Here is a 14,186-nt window from a genome sequence, read left to right on the forward strand (position 1 = left end):
ACTAGTTCCTTCGCATTCAGGGGGCGTGGGGTACAGCCCCCTGCTGGACGTGCTGACCCCAGTGAGGGAAGTCAGGCTCAGAGGGGCTGCCTTGCTGCAGTGGGTGGGTTCTCGGCCCACTGGGGTCCCTGCCCTAGGGACAAAAGGGAGGAAGGGACACTGCAGTGTGCATCCCTGCCCCTACCATGGTTTCAGTCCAGTTAAGACAAATGGTGTCAGGGCTCAGTCCTCACTGGCTCCACGGTCACCACCACAGGGAAAGGAGTGCAGACTAGCCTCTCTTGTCTCCCTTGCTCAGTCTCACACTGAGGGATGGGAAGGAAGTCCAGCTCACCGTGTGCTGCCAGAATCCCGGGTAGAGAACTGGACATCTGACCACACCGACAGCCTGCCTGGATCAGGCTGTATTCTCTAATAAGATGGCCACTATGCAACCTGGACCCTCAACACTCCTCCAGAGGCGACAGTGCCTGGCTGACTTCTGTCACGGGTGTTGGGAGCCCATGTCCTGCCCAGCAACCCTGGGACCCCTAACGAGGGCGCCGTGCAGGGAGTATAATTGTCCAGCCAGAGATCAGCAAGGTCAACAGGGAAGGTCATTTGATGATGCTGGATTCCTGAGTCTCACGGCAACTAGATATATTTTGGAGCTGAGTCCCGGTCACTATCATATTGGAGGGGAAGGGGAACCACTAGGAGCGATGGACACACTCTGGGGGAGGCTGGAGGAGGCACATGGCCTGGAACCCCTGGGCAGGAGATGGGGGCACGGTGCTCCCTCCCCCTTTGGTGCTGACATTTCACCCTCTCTCTTCGTCTCCTGCCCCTCAGGGCTGAGCCCTCTGAGATCAGCAGGGAGGTTTGGGAGCACTTCCCCAGAGGTTACATCACTGTGGCAGTGTAACTACCACTACCCATGTCCAGAGCACAGTAATAGTCGGCCTCATCCTTGGGTTGGGCCCCCATGATGGTGAGGGCGGCTTTGTTCCCAGAGATGGATCCGAAGAAGCGACTGGGGACCCCAGAGAGGTGGCTGCTTGTTCTGTAGATAAGAGTGCGGGGCACCTGGCCTGGTGTCTGCTGGATCCAACCAGGGTCGTTACTGGTAGTGACAGACCCAGAGCTGAGGCCACAGGTGAGTGTGACAGTCCATCCTGGAGACACTGACAGGGATGGCTCCTGGGTCACCACAGTCGGAGAATCCACCCCTAAAAGTGACAAGAGAGAGACAGGGGTGGTTATGGAGACCAGGGTCACCCCAACACCTGGCTGTAGATGTACCCCAATGATGCAGAGTCCTGGCACGTGACCTGAGCCGTGAGCGAGGAGCTCGAGCAGAAGCACCGTCCAGGCCTTGGTAGGGACGCTCCCGGGATGCGGCTCCTCAGCCTCCTGGGCTGCACTGTAGGGTCCTCGGGCCTTTTCATGCCTCCCGGACCCACTGGGAGGAGAAGGGGCTTCATGCAAATCAGCTTCCTCCCTCACCCTGCCCAGTGTCACCTGATGTCCCCAGGGGAGGTCTAGAAGGAGCAGATGCTATAACCTGCATTGATGATATGCTCATCGGGGATACATTGGGTCCTGTTGGCAGCGAGGACCCTGCAGATTCGCACCCACACTGATGGTCCCAGGCCTTCTCCAGACACCAGGGTCACACTCATTTCTCCCATGGGGCTTCTCTGGGGAGATTAGGCTCCAGTGTGGATGGAGGATGGAGAGGCTGAATGTGAGAGAAACTCCCAGGGCCCCAGGAGCCCCCCAGGTACAGGAATGGGACTGAGCAGAGCCCCCTGTGGGTCCTGAGTGACACTGCCTGTCTCAGGGAGCAGGTTGCTCTGGACTGAGCCTTTTTTTCTGAGAGAGCACGGCTGATGTGGGGTCACCCTGGCCCCCCATCTCTGTTTCTCCAACATCCATCAACCCCAGAGATAAACATAGCCTGGTCTCTGCCCACATCCTCCCTGGGGGTCAAGGCAAGTCTTTCTTGCTGGAACGTGGATTCTACTCGCTCATGGGTTGAATCATTTGTGCACATTTCAGTCATGATCACAAGAGAGATTGTTTGAAAATTGTCAATTCGGATACCCTTTTGGTGAGGTTGGACTCCACTCATTTGCTGGAACATGAAGGTGAGATTAGTCTACATGCCCGCTATTGCGTATTTTAAACAATTTAAAATAAAGACCTGGACACTGTACAGGGCAGATCTGTCAGCAGGTGACCAGGCCCCGGGGAGGAAGGGAGCACGTGCAGGGAGAAGGGCCACCCCGCCCCCCTTGCCCGGAGGACAGGCCATGAGGCACTGCAGATGTCCCCAGACCCCATATCCCATCACTTTGTCTTCAGGACCCTCTTGGTTCAGGGAGTGAGAGGTGAGGAGAGGAACCCAGGATGTAGGTGGGCAGGACCCCATAGCCCTGCTTGGGAGGCCCTGTTTTTGGTGTGGAGACCATCCCTCTCCAGGGGTCTCTTATCCTCTGTCCAGAGGTGACCGTAGGTCATGACCCTCAGGGAAATTCAGTTTGTCGTGTGATTGTCCATCTGTCTTTGCCTGGACATCAGGTCTGGGCAGTGACTCCAGGAAAGAGGAGGAAGAGGAAGCATGAGGCCGGTGTGTCCCTCAGAGCTGAGAGCTCACAGGTCTCCTGGGGGCAGAGGTGCAGGACAGCCCCCCTGGATTGAGGACACGGCTGCCCAAGTGGGCAAGAGCCAGTGGTGTGTCTTCCCAGCCTGCCTGGCCCAGACCCTGAGCTCTCAGGACCAGTCCCACAGCGCCCCCTGCTGGGCGCAGAGCTACATCGTCCCAGGGTCACAGCCAGCCTCATGGAGGGGCTTTCTGACACCTGCAGTGGTGTCTTCCTGGTGTCACCACCCAGGGCGCTACAGTGAATCTGTCCATTGTATTTATTTGGGGCTGAGATGTTAATGTTCCCAGGGCACTAATGATGTTCTGAGTTAAATGGAATGTGGATGAACCAGATATTTCAGGATCACCTGATAGCTGAGATTCCCTCTGTCTGGGTTTGTGACTAGTGGATAATCACCTTGAACCAAGTTCAAAGCTTAAAGTTCTGCAGAAAACCCTTCTACTTCACACCTGGTAGTCAATCTAGGCGGGTGACACTTGCGGGTTGGTTTATTGCTTGTTGTTATTAGATCCCCCGTTTTGCTCACCCAGTCCCCACTGTGTAGTTTTTGGCTTTTATTGAGGTCTCAGCCATGAGATATCACAACGTCGGGGGGAAATGTCCTATGTTCTGGATTATTCTGTGGGTTCCCTCTTGCCCTTAAGTGTTATTCTGGCAGAACTGATTTTCCTGTGGCTCTCTGAGAGAGTAAATGGGTTTTAATCTAGTTTTGTCACTTCTGTCAGCAAGGTTTGACATGAACAGAACGTGACTGTGAATGGAGCTCTCACCCCTTTGCAGAGTGTCTTCCTCCATGTCTGGCCCCGGGAACCCTCACGAGCTGTTCCCTAACCTGCCCTGGGCTCTGATCAAATTTATTAAGGGCTATGGATTTAGTGCGGGTTTGGATTTATAAGGTCTAAGCCATGTTACTTTATTTTATATACTGGGACCGGAATGACATACACTTTGAACCACTTTTAAATTTACATAATTAAAACATTCTATACTATTTTCATTAATTGTGACCTTCAAAATGTGTGTATTCATTCCCGTTAATTTTCATTCCAATCTCTACTCCTCAAGGTAAATTGATTCTTCCTTGTAAAATATTTGCATGCTTGCCTTACTTCCATTATTGCTGTGGCAGGGTCACGAGGAAGGTCTGGGAACACAAGACTGTCCCCGGGCATAGGGTCCCGCTCCACGTTTGTTGCAGGACGGACTCACATTCTTCCTGGGATGATTCAAGGCCAATAGCTCTTGAGAACATGTATAGTTTTAGAGGTTAGTGTCTTTGAATTTTCTCTTTAGGATTCATGATGTAGGTTCCATTTCTAAGCCTTGGCAACACCACCAGGAACCCTGAAGCCACACAGGCACCTCTCCTGTCTAGATCGTCTGGGTCAGAATTCTCATCAACCGGTTGCAGGTCACACAGGTGTTCCTGGCGACGAGATGATGTTCAGAATCCCGTCGCCCCAGGTGCACACAACAGGGAACATGCAGTCAATGCCCAGCAGCCACCTGCCCAGGCCTGCTGCCCCCAGCCTCTGCCCACCACCCTCCACACCTGCTCTGTGCCTCCTCCAGGATTAAAATTCTTCTCTCTGCCTCACCTTGAATTCCAGGAATGAAACATGGGTTCCTGGACTTCAAAGGTGATGTCCTACACCTCCCCTTCGTCACACACGTCAGGTCACATGTCACAGGGGAAGGATTATCCAGCTTGTTTGTTCCTCTGTGTCTTTTCCTACAGTTTCCATTTCCTTGTGTGGATCCCCTACCTCACGTTCCATTGCAAGTGAAGACCGTGCTTGCAGTGAGAAGTTTGATCAATTTGAGAATAATTACCTCAGTGACGCTGAGTGTTTTGACCTGCAAAGTAGGAGTATCTATTCACTCTTTTTAAAAAATCTCCTGCAATGTATTGTCATTTTCAGTGCATAGGACGTTGGATTTTCCTCAGATTTACCCTCATGCGTTTCATATTGATGATACTATAGGTTTTATTCTTTTCAGTTTAGAAATTGAAGTTTCAGGACTATTCTAGAGGATACGATTAACTTCTACAGGTTGCCTTTTGTATCACAAAATTCCAGTTGAAACACTCAGACAGGAAGTCTCGTTTAATGACTCTTCCACCCCAAGCGGGGCCTGGCCTGGACTCACTGCTTTTTCCTCTTCCAGTGTCTCCACAAAGATAATTTTGCTTTTGAACAAGCAATGCTTCCCAAGATCACCTGACTTGGGAAAGAATATACTAGGTAAAAGTTAAACTGAAGAAAAGATGCAATACTGTCAAGTCATCAAGGGAAAGCCGGCGCTTGTCTAACATCTGAGAATGGAGGTCACCCGCTTAGTGTGACTTCATCTGAGCCATCGACAGCAGGGAGGGGACCAGTCCAAGCGGGCAGGGGGGATTTTGTCTCATTTCCTCCCTGGTCTGCAGCACCGTGTGAGCATTACTGCTGCCGTCCCAGGCAACACAGTAATAGTCAGCCTCGTCCTCGGGCTGCAGCCCAGAGATGAGCAGAAGCCCTGCATTGGTCAAGGCATCTTTGGACCCAGAGAAGCGGCTTGGGACCCCGGAACCCTGGTGCTTACTGGAGTCTCTGTGGTAGTACAGGAGATACCAGGGAGGGCTCCCTGCCTTCTGCCGGTACCAGCTTATAGCAGAGCTGCCAACACTGTTCCCACTGCTAAGGGTGCAGGTGAGTCTAGCTGATGCTTCGGGAGACTCAGAGAGGGAGGGCAGCTGAGTCAGCACATGCTGGGAGAGGGACCCTGCAAACACAGGCACAAGGGGCAGATGGGGCGAGACCTTCAGGAAGCGTTCCCAGAGTTTGAGCCACAGGGGCTGCTGTAGGCAGGGACCTGAGATGTGGTCCCTGAGGCCCGTCCCTACCTGTTCAGTGAGAGAGGAGCAGGAGCAGGAGCAGGAGAGGAGTCCAGGCCATGGTGCTCACAGTCCCCTGGTCCCCTCGCTGGGGCTGGGCTACACCGGGCCTCCTGTTATTGCCAGCCTCTGTCAGAGGAGGGGCGGCCCATGCAAATGGGTTTCCCCCCACAGACCGCTCAGCCCCTCCCTGAGCCCTGGTGCTTGAGCTCAGCTCACAGCCCAGACTCAGGTGGATGGAAGGTGGCCTCCCCCCTTGGGAGACTCTGGGAGGAGGCACCAGCTGAGACCACAGGGGTCCCTGCTCAGGGCACTCTACCAGCTGGAGGGGGGTCACACTGCTGAGTCCCCATCAGGAGCACAGGCTTCGCCCCCCACCCAGCTCCTGAGAGTGAGAGCTCCTCCCCGAGCAGCTGTGCCGGGACCACTGGGCAGGCCCTCAGCGTTCCCCGCTGGTCACGGGGCACAACCTCACCAAGGATCAGAGACCTGAGGGCCCAGCTTGTTGGGCAGCTCATCTGGTCCTTGTCTCCATTCAGAGGTCCACAATCGGCTTCCCAGATTCTGTGGTTCTCTTATGCTGAGTCACATCCTATAAAATTTTTTCATTTCCAGATGGAGTCCTGGTCCATGGAAGCTGCAAAGCTGTGCATATGGAACCATTAAAATTTACAGCCCCTTCCTAGAGTACAGTCTACAAAAGCTAACTGACCCACGTGTCCACCAGTGACAAGGGGACGGTGAGTTGGTTTGAAGGACGTGTAGGGCTATTGCAGGGAAAGGTTTGGATTTGGATTTTCCATGAAGAAGAAAAAGGTCATATTTGAAACCTTGAAACAGCAGCCATTTCAAAACTCATGCAATGCTTTCAGAATTTTGATGGAGTTTGGCGTGATTAGTGGAAATGATATAGTTCGGCAAGCATATCATTTAGTAGTGCACATGTCATATATTTCTTTCCTTTTTATTGAGAAATATTCAGTTTACAATGTGTCAGTTCTGGTATACAGCATAATGTTTCAGTCATACACACATACATGTATTTGTTTTCATATTCTTTTTCACTACAGGTTACAAGATATTGAATCTAGTTACCTGTGCTCTACACAAAAAAACTTGCTTATCTATTTTATAGACAGTAGTTAATATTTGCAAATCTCAAATTCCCAATTTTTTCCTTCCTACCCTGTTTCCCCCTGGAAACCATAAGTTTGTTTTCTCTGTCTGTGAGTCTGTTTCTGTTTTCTAATTAAATTCATTATTGTCTTTTTTTCTTTCTTTAGATTCCACATATGAGTGATATGGTATCTTTCTCTTTCAGGCTTGCTTCAGTTAGAATGATGATTTTCAGGTCCATCCAAGTTGCTGCAAATGGCATTACTTTATACTTTTTATGGCTGAGTATTATTCCACTGTATTAATATATCAGAGCTACTTCTGATATATTTGTCATGTGTGAGGATTGTGTTCCTAAGATGGAGTTTTTTCACAGTGATGTCACATATTTCTTGTGAGGACCCTGTCTTAGTGTTCCTACAATTTGTCTGTATTATAAACAAAAATGCCCACACCTGGGTTCTCTTGCTCATTGTTTTAGTTCAGTAGAGAGGTGGTGTGTGCCTGTCAAATGCAGAAACAATCACGTCCTCACCATATCCTGTGTCCAAATTTGCTGAGATTGTGCAAATGCTCCATTCTCATCTGGACTCACAGGTGTCTCAGTAAGTGTCCTTTGACGAGGACCACCTGCTTCTCCTCAAGACAACAGAGGAAAATCCTCCTTCAGGTGAAGTCAACTCTGCCTTAAACCCTTCAATGAGTCCTCACTTTCGTTTGCATGAAATCCCAACTCTTCAGCCCCACAAGGTTCCTTCCTGATCTGGCCCCGCCCCCTCCACATCCACCCACAGCCCCTCCCCTCACTCTGGGCCCCCTCATTCCCTCCTCTGTCAGTGACACTTGAACTCCTCTTCCTTCCCAACTTCACAGCAGCCCCCTCTGTCTGCTGGGAGGAGATGGGCTTCAACTTGATATCAAGGTGGAAACACACATTTAGGCAACTTTGGTGATCGGTTAACCCGGGGCAGACACGCATCACATCACACAGGGGTGGTGGTTTTCTTGTTCACACGTCTGTCTTCATTGAAACTGTTGACGTAAGAGAAGTCCGTGGTAGTAGACTGTGAGGCCTCCCGCACCTTCATCCCCCGTCAGCCCGCATCAGGATGACTCCCCTCCTTCAATCTCCCCTCCTCTCACCCTCCTCCTACCCCCTCACCCATGACGTTAGCACACAGCCCAGCACCAGCATCCCCGGGACACTCTTTAGGACACATCCTTGCTCCATGTTCCAAACTCCTGTGCATTCAAGCAGTGGATCCAACCACAGTCACGTGGATTCATCTGTGTGTTACTTTCCCCGGTTGGCAAAGAATTGATTGCCAAAGGGAAGGATGGCAAGGATGCTGTTTTGCAGCTTTGAATTTCAGGGCTGGATGTATTTCACTGGAATTCAGCCCGGATTGGTTTATGATTTCCAACCCAGGGGAACATTCGCTGTGGACTGAGACCAGGCAGGTTGTGCAGGAACAAACCGTCCTCACTGACAGGGGCTGAGTTATGAAAATCCCTGGAAAGGTGGAAACTCTCAGAGGAGATCAGCAGGCGCCCACCCTGAACTGTGGGTCGGGTGATGGGACGGGTGGGGCTGGGCTGTCAGCGGGGATTTTGTATCACTTCTCCTCTGCCCTTGTTGCTGTGGGTTGCATGAAGCTGCTCCCATGTTACGATCTGCCCCATGTATTCAGATGTATTCAGCCTCATCCTCCTCCCGAAAGTTCTGGATGGTCAGGTAGTGCTCCAAACCAGAACCTGAGCCTGAGAAGTGATCAGAGACCCCATCCACCTTGGATCCAACACCACTGATGCTGACTCGCATCAGGAACCGTGGGCACTTCCCTGGGACCTGCTGGTACCAGTCCACATTGTAGCCACTGTAGCCACTGCTCAGGGTACAGTTCAGCTTGGCTGAGGCTCCCAGGGAGGCAGATGCAAGGGCGGCTGCATCAGCACAGGCTGGGAGAGGGAGCCTGGAAACACAGACACTTGTTATGTCCCGAGGAAGGACAAGGAGAGACGTTCCCTGTGGGTGTGGCAGGGGTGTGGGGAGCTAGGAGTCAGGGTGCTGAGGGCGTCCTGACCTGTGCAATAGAGGAGGAGGGGGAGGAGGGGGAGGAGGGGGAGCAGAGTCCATGCTGTGGTGCAGATGCCCCCGAGATCTGCTGAGGACGCCGCTGCCCAGCTCTCTTATACCCTTACCCCAGGACCAAGGGCCCTTCATGCAAATTAGCTCCTGTCCTGGGCCCAACCCAGCCCGTCCCGGGGAACTGAGTGACCCCACGTCCAGAGTCACGTCTTGTTAGGGTGGCCCAGCTAGCTGGCCTGAGGCTCTCCAGGGTTCCCAAGAGGACACCATTAGGTGCCCAGGGACCCCTGATTAGAGACCCGGGACAGGTGTCTGTTGTCAAAGTCAAGAGCCCTCAGCGTCTCCTGTGCTCACTGCACATAAAATCAGTGGTACAAGATCTGAGGACAGAGTCAGTTCAGCTGGGACCTCCCTTCCCAGATCCTTAGGAGAACGGGGTTCCCTTCTCACAAGACTCCAGATCTGACGGGCCGAGAGTATGAGTGGAGGGTGTCTGGGGAGATCCATTAGCTTCTAGAGGGACTCACTGGATCCCCTGGGAAATGGGGGGACCTAGGGTAGTGGAAGGGTGAGCGGGGATAAAACCTGAGTGTCTGGAGGCATGAGGCCTCTCGGGAAGGAAGGGATCTGAGAGGTTCCAGGTGGAGGAAGAGGGATTGAGTGTCTGTTTCCTCGAAGATCTGGAGAAAGTCACCAGCTTCTGATAGTGCCCTTGGGAATGCCTGGAGAGGTCATTAGGTGGAGGGTTGTAGGTAGAAGGGGTGCCCGGGGTTTGGGAGGAAAGTCGAGAATCAGAGTGGAGGGAAGGTGGGAAGCTCGTTGAAAAGACAGAGGAGAAGCCAGAATGGCTGAGAGGAGTGGGAGGGGGTGGGGCTAGTCCCTGGGGTCCCTCCTCCTCCTCCTCTGCTCCTGGGGAAGGGGGTTGGGGCCATATGGGGACAGGAGCCCACACACCATCCAATGCTGGATCCCCCCCCAGGTGGCAGCTCATGCACAGGCGGGGCCTGCAGAAGTAGGGGCTCAGACTTTGTCCACTGAGAGGAAGCACCTGCTCCCATGTCCAGCTCCAGCCAGTGAGCCCGGGTGCAGGACTCCAGCAGTGGGAGCTTTAGTGGGGTTCAAGCTTGAGGGATTTTGATCGGACCCACAGCGCCCTCTGGTGACGCTCTCTGAATATTCATGGTGTTGGGAATGATGCAGTAGTGATGGCAGCCCTTTTTTCCTTTCAAGGAAGAATCAACCACTCAATAATCAAATAAGGAAATAAAATAATAATGCACATTACATGTCTTTGAGCCCCTGCAGAGAGATTTCTTATTTGTTTTCCTCTGTTGTATTTCAGGTCTCTGTTTCCATCCACTTTATTCTCCTGGTTCTATGTCTACCTCCGTTCACCTCCTGCTCCGTTTGTTCCCAGTGTCTGTACCTGCTCATCCAGGGGTCTGATGTCCCCTAAACATATGTCACCATTGAGTCATCTCAGTTTAGCACCACTGGATTCTGTTTTCACATCGAAATTTATTTTCCCACTTGCTGATTTGACAACTGGATCCTGGACTTTGGGGAGGTGACATCAAGAGTCCCTGAGTCCCTTTTAGTCTTTGTTGGTCAGGGATTGTCCTGCAGCAGAAGGTTGGGGTGTGTTCACATCCACTGTCCCAGCAAAGGGAGGCCCTGACCCCACTGCTCTGTGCTGCTGACTCTCTCCTGGTGACCCTGGGGCAGCTGTGGTCACCAGCTCCTTCGCATCCAGGGGGCGTGGGGTAGAGCCCCCTACTGCGCCTGCTGACCCAAGGCGGGGAAGCCGGGCTGAGAGGGTCTCCTTTGCTGCCATGGGTGGATACCTGGCCCACTGGGCTCTGTGGTCTCAGGGACACCAAAGAACTAGGGGCACCGCAGTGTCCATCCCTGCCCCACCCCGGGTTCAGTCCTGTTACCCAGGTAGGGTCAGGGCTCAGTCCTCACTGGCCCCACAATCCTCAGCAGGGGGACAGGAGTGCAGACTAGACTGCCTTGTCTTCCTCATTCTGTCTCTCACTGAGGAATGGGGAGGAAGCCCAGCTCCTCCTGGGCTACCAGATTCCTGGGTGGAGAACTGGACAGCTGACCACACCGACGGCCCGCCTGGCTCAGGCTGATTGTTCTGATGGGATGGAGGTTCCTGATCCTGGAACCCCAGACCCTCCCCCAGGGGTGACAAGGCCTAGCCCTCTTCTATCCATGGGAATGGAAGTCCAGGTCACAGCCGAGAGCTGCTGGGAGCCCTGCTGAGGGCACAGTGCAGGGAGTTTAATTGTCCAGCCTGAGATCAGCAAGGTCAACAGGCAAGGTCGTCTTGATGGTGCTTGATTCCTGAGTCACACAGCTGCAGGATAGAATTTGGAGCTGAGACCACGTCACCACCATATTTGTGGGAAAGGGGGAACCCTAGGAGCAATGGACACACACTGGGGGAGGCTGGAGGAGGCATGCAGCCTGGAACCCTTGGGCACGAGATGGGTCCATGGTGCCCCCTCCCCCTGTGGGGCTGACATTTCACCCTCTCTCTTACTCTCCTGCCACTAGGTCTGAGCCTGCTGAGCTCAGGGGGAAGCTTTCGTATTACTTGCTGTGAGGTTAAATTACTGTCGTAGTGTAACTACCAGGGTACAGAGCACAGTAATAGTCGGCCTTGTCCTTGGGCAAGGCCTCAGTGGTGGTGAGGGTGGCTTTGATCCCAGAGATGGATCCAGACAAGCGACTGGGGACCCCAGACTGGGGACCCTCGGCTGCTTCTGCTATAGATAAGACTTGGGGAGCCTGGCCTGGTGTCTGCTGGTACCAGCTGGGGTAGTTACTGGTAGTGACAGACCCAGAGCTGGGGCCACAGGTTAGTGTCACCGTCTCTCCTGGAGACAATGTCAGAGATGAATTCTGAATCACCACAGTCTGAGAATCCACCCCTAAAAGCGACAGGAGAGAGACAGGGGTGGTTATGGAGACCAGGGTCACCCAGACATCAGGCTGTAGATGTCCCCCAAGGATGCAGCGTCCTAGCCCCTGACCTGAGCCATGAGCGAGGAGCATGAGCAGAAGCACCATCCAGACAATGATAGAAATGCTCCCGGGATGTGGCTCCTCCACGTCCTGGGCTGCACTGTGGGGTCCTCGGGCCTTTTCTTGCCTCTTGGACCCACTGGGAGGAGAAGGGGCTTCATGCAAATCAGCTTCCTCCCTCTCCCTGCCCAGTGTCACCTCATGTCCCCTGAGGGAGGACTGGAGGGAGCAGATGTGGGGACATCACCCTGACACATAAGGCTGGGTGATGAGGTACTGAGTGGTGGGAGTGATTCCTGTCACCAATTGTACTCCCCTGCCCCTGTGACCTCAGTCCTAAATCTCTTCCCTGCAGAGCATGAGGGCTGAAGGAGGAGATAAAGGGGTCCTCTTTTCTTGGGCCTAGAAGTCTAGTCCCCACCACAGCTACCCCCATCTTGGAACAGGTCTCCCTTCCTCTGTGAAATCCCTGCTTGTCTTCTTCGGAGGAGATGATCTGTCCCTCCTCCTCCAGCAGTTAGTCCACTGGGAAGTCACAGAGCCTGTGTCTGGGGTGAGTGGGGACAGGGATCTCCCCTGACTCAGTTCCCAACCTGTTCCCAGGAGCAGGAGTTGGGGGACCAGGGCTGGAGAACGGACACATAGAGCTGCAGTGCCAGCTGACGACCTCCATTTTTTGAAGTATTATCTAGTATATGGAGTCTCTTCAGTTTAACTGCAGGTTTCAGGTGAAAAGGTGACAATGTCAGCATGAAATTATGACAGCTTGCACATTCTAATAAAACAAAGCTGGAATTCACTACAGTTCTCAGCAGGGACCCCTGACTTCTGGAGGGAGCCCTGAGCAAACTTTCTAAGTTGTCGGGAGTTTCCTCAAGGCACCAGAGTAGAACTCAGTGCTTTCCTTGGGGGAAGGTCTGGGTTGCAATGAGGAGCCAGCGCTGACTTGAGGATTTGCAGATTGCATGTGGCAGAGCACCCCGGGGCCAGGAGCCCAGCACAGTGAGAGAGGAGCAGAGAACAGCTCCCCCTGGTGGCTCTGGGTGATGCTGCCAGACCGGTAACAGCTTTCTCTGGGCTGGGCTCCTTGGATGTGAAAGACCAGCCTGATGCCTCTGCCCCCGCCACCTAGAGCACCAGTGATCTCCCCGGCGTGGTGTCCAGTGACAGCATCTTCTTCTCCTGCAGTGGGTCAGGGATCAGCGCTGAAAACTCTGCGTCTCTCTTCCTCAAAGTGGCATCTGACCTGTGGTTTAATCTCTTCACATCTGCTCTCCATCCACAGTGCATGTTCTCCCCCTCTCAGGGACTCCCCAGAGACCCTAGCCTCAGACCAAATCGTCTCTATGGTTCCAATGAATCTTTGTTGATATCAGCTAGATTCTACTCAGAATTTGAGGAAATTATCTGTCTCTTTGCAAAAATAATCTTGAGCTAAAATTTTGAAATTTGATGTAGCTCCTGTTGGGCAGATTTTCCTGTGTTTTCTAGAAAAAGTAAATTAGATTGGACTCTGTGCCTTCTACTTTAAGTCTTAGTAAGAGCTCTTTGTGTTTGGTGGGGTGCTATCCTGATGCCTTCCAACTTGGATTTAGTGCTAGAGAAATGTCTGCTCACTCATTTCTCAGATGCACACACAGAACCCCCCCCCCACCACACACACACACAAAGAGAGATGCAGACTCGGGACATGGTGGCAGGTGTAGTGCAGTCTGATCCAGGACCCTGTAATCAGGGAGAGAAGGTCGCAGAAAGAATGGGAGCCCCCATGACAAGCAGTTATTAATATAAACAGGAAGTGTAATTTTTACCATGAAATATAGAATGTGTAATATGTAACATATAAGATAATAGAAAATATATCTGTATCTGTATATTATATAATACATATTTTACTTAACAATATAAACTATAATACATAATATCATATATGCTTACATAAAATACAATGTTACATTAAATGTATATATTTGATATACAGTACATTTTAGTAAATGTAATAATTTTAAAATATTGTACATATAATCAATGCATGTAATTTTATGTAGATATTTAACATATTGTTTTATTAAATATATTCATTTAATTTACTAAATACTTTTACAAATTTTAAAAATTTTATATATTAGATATATAGTTAACCAAGACCCAGATACTGTGGTCGGCTGAGTCAACACAGTCTGACTCACACCGTGGAGGAGAAGTGGGGATTACAAGGGGTAGAAAGTGGGGTGACCGACCACTCCATGCACAGAGCATAAGAAAAGAGCAGGGCAGAGGCACCCCCTTCCCATCTTCCTCTTCTGCCCTAAAGGAAAGTCCAGTCCAGTGAGTGAGGGGGTGGGACAGAGATCAGGACCCTGACAGGGTCATCCCATAGCTCATCTTGCTGAGTCCAATTGTTACAATTCCGACCATT

At 51.9% G+C, this 14,186-nt stretch overlaps 1 gene segment (V, D, J or C); it reads right to left on the reverse strand.

The window, feature by feature from the left end:
• Positions 1-882: 882 nt before the first annotated feature.
• Positions 883-1,670, reverse strand: LOC135319713 (immunoglobulin lambda variable 8-61-like). The segment is given in 2 exon segments: positions 883-1,208; positions 1,544-1,670. Coding segments are annotated over 2 exon segments (453 nt in total).
• Positions 1,671-14,186: the final 12,516 nt, after the last annotated feature.

Source organism: Camelus dromedarius, chromosome 31 (assembly GCF_036321535.1).
Source record: "Camelus dromedarius isolate mCamDro1 chromosome 31, mCamDro1.pat, whole genome shotgun sequence".
In the NCBI taxonomy this organism is placed as follows: domain Eukaryota; kingdom Metazoa; phylum Chordata; class Mammalia; order Artiodactyla; family Camelidae; genus Camelus; species Camelus dromedarius.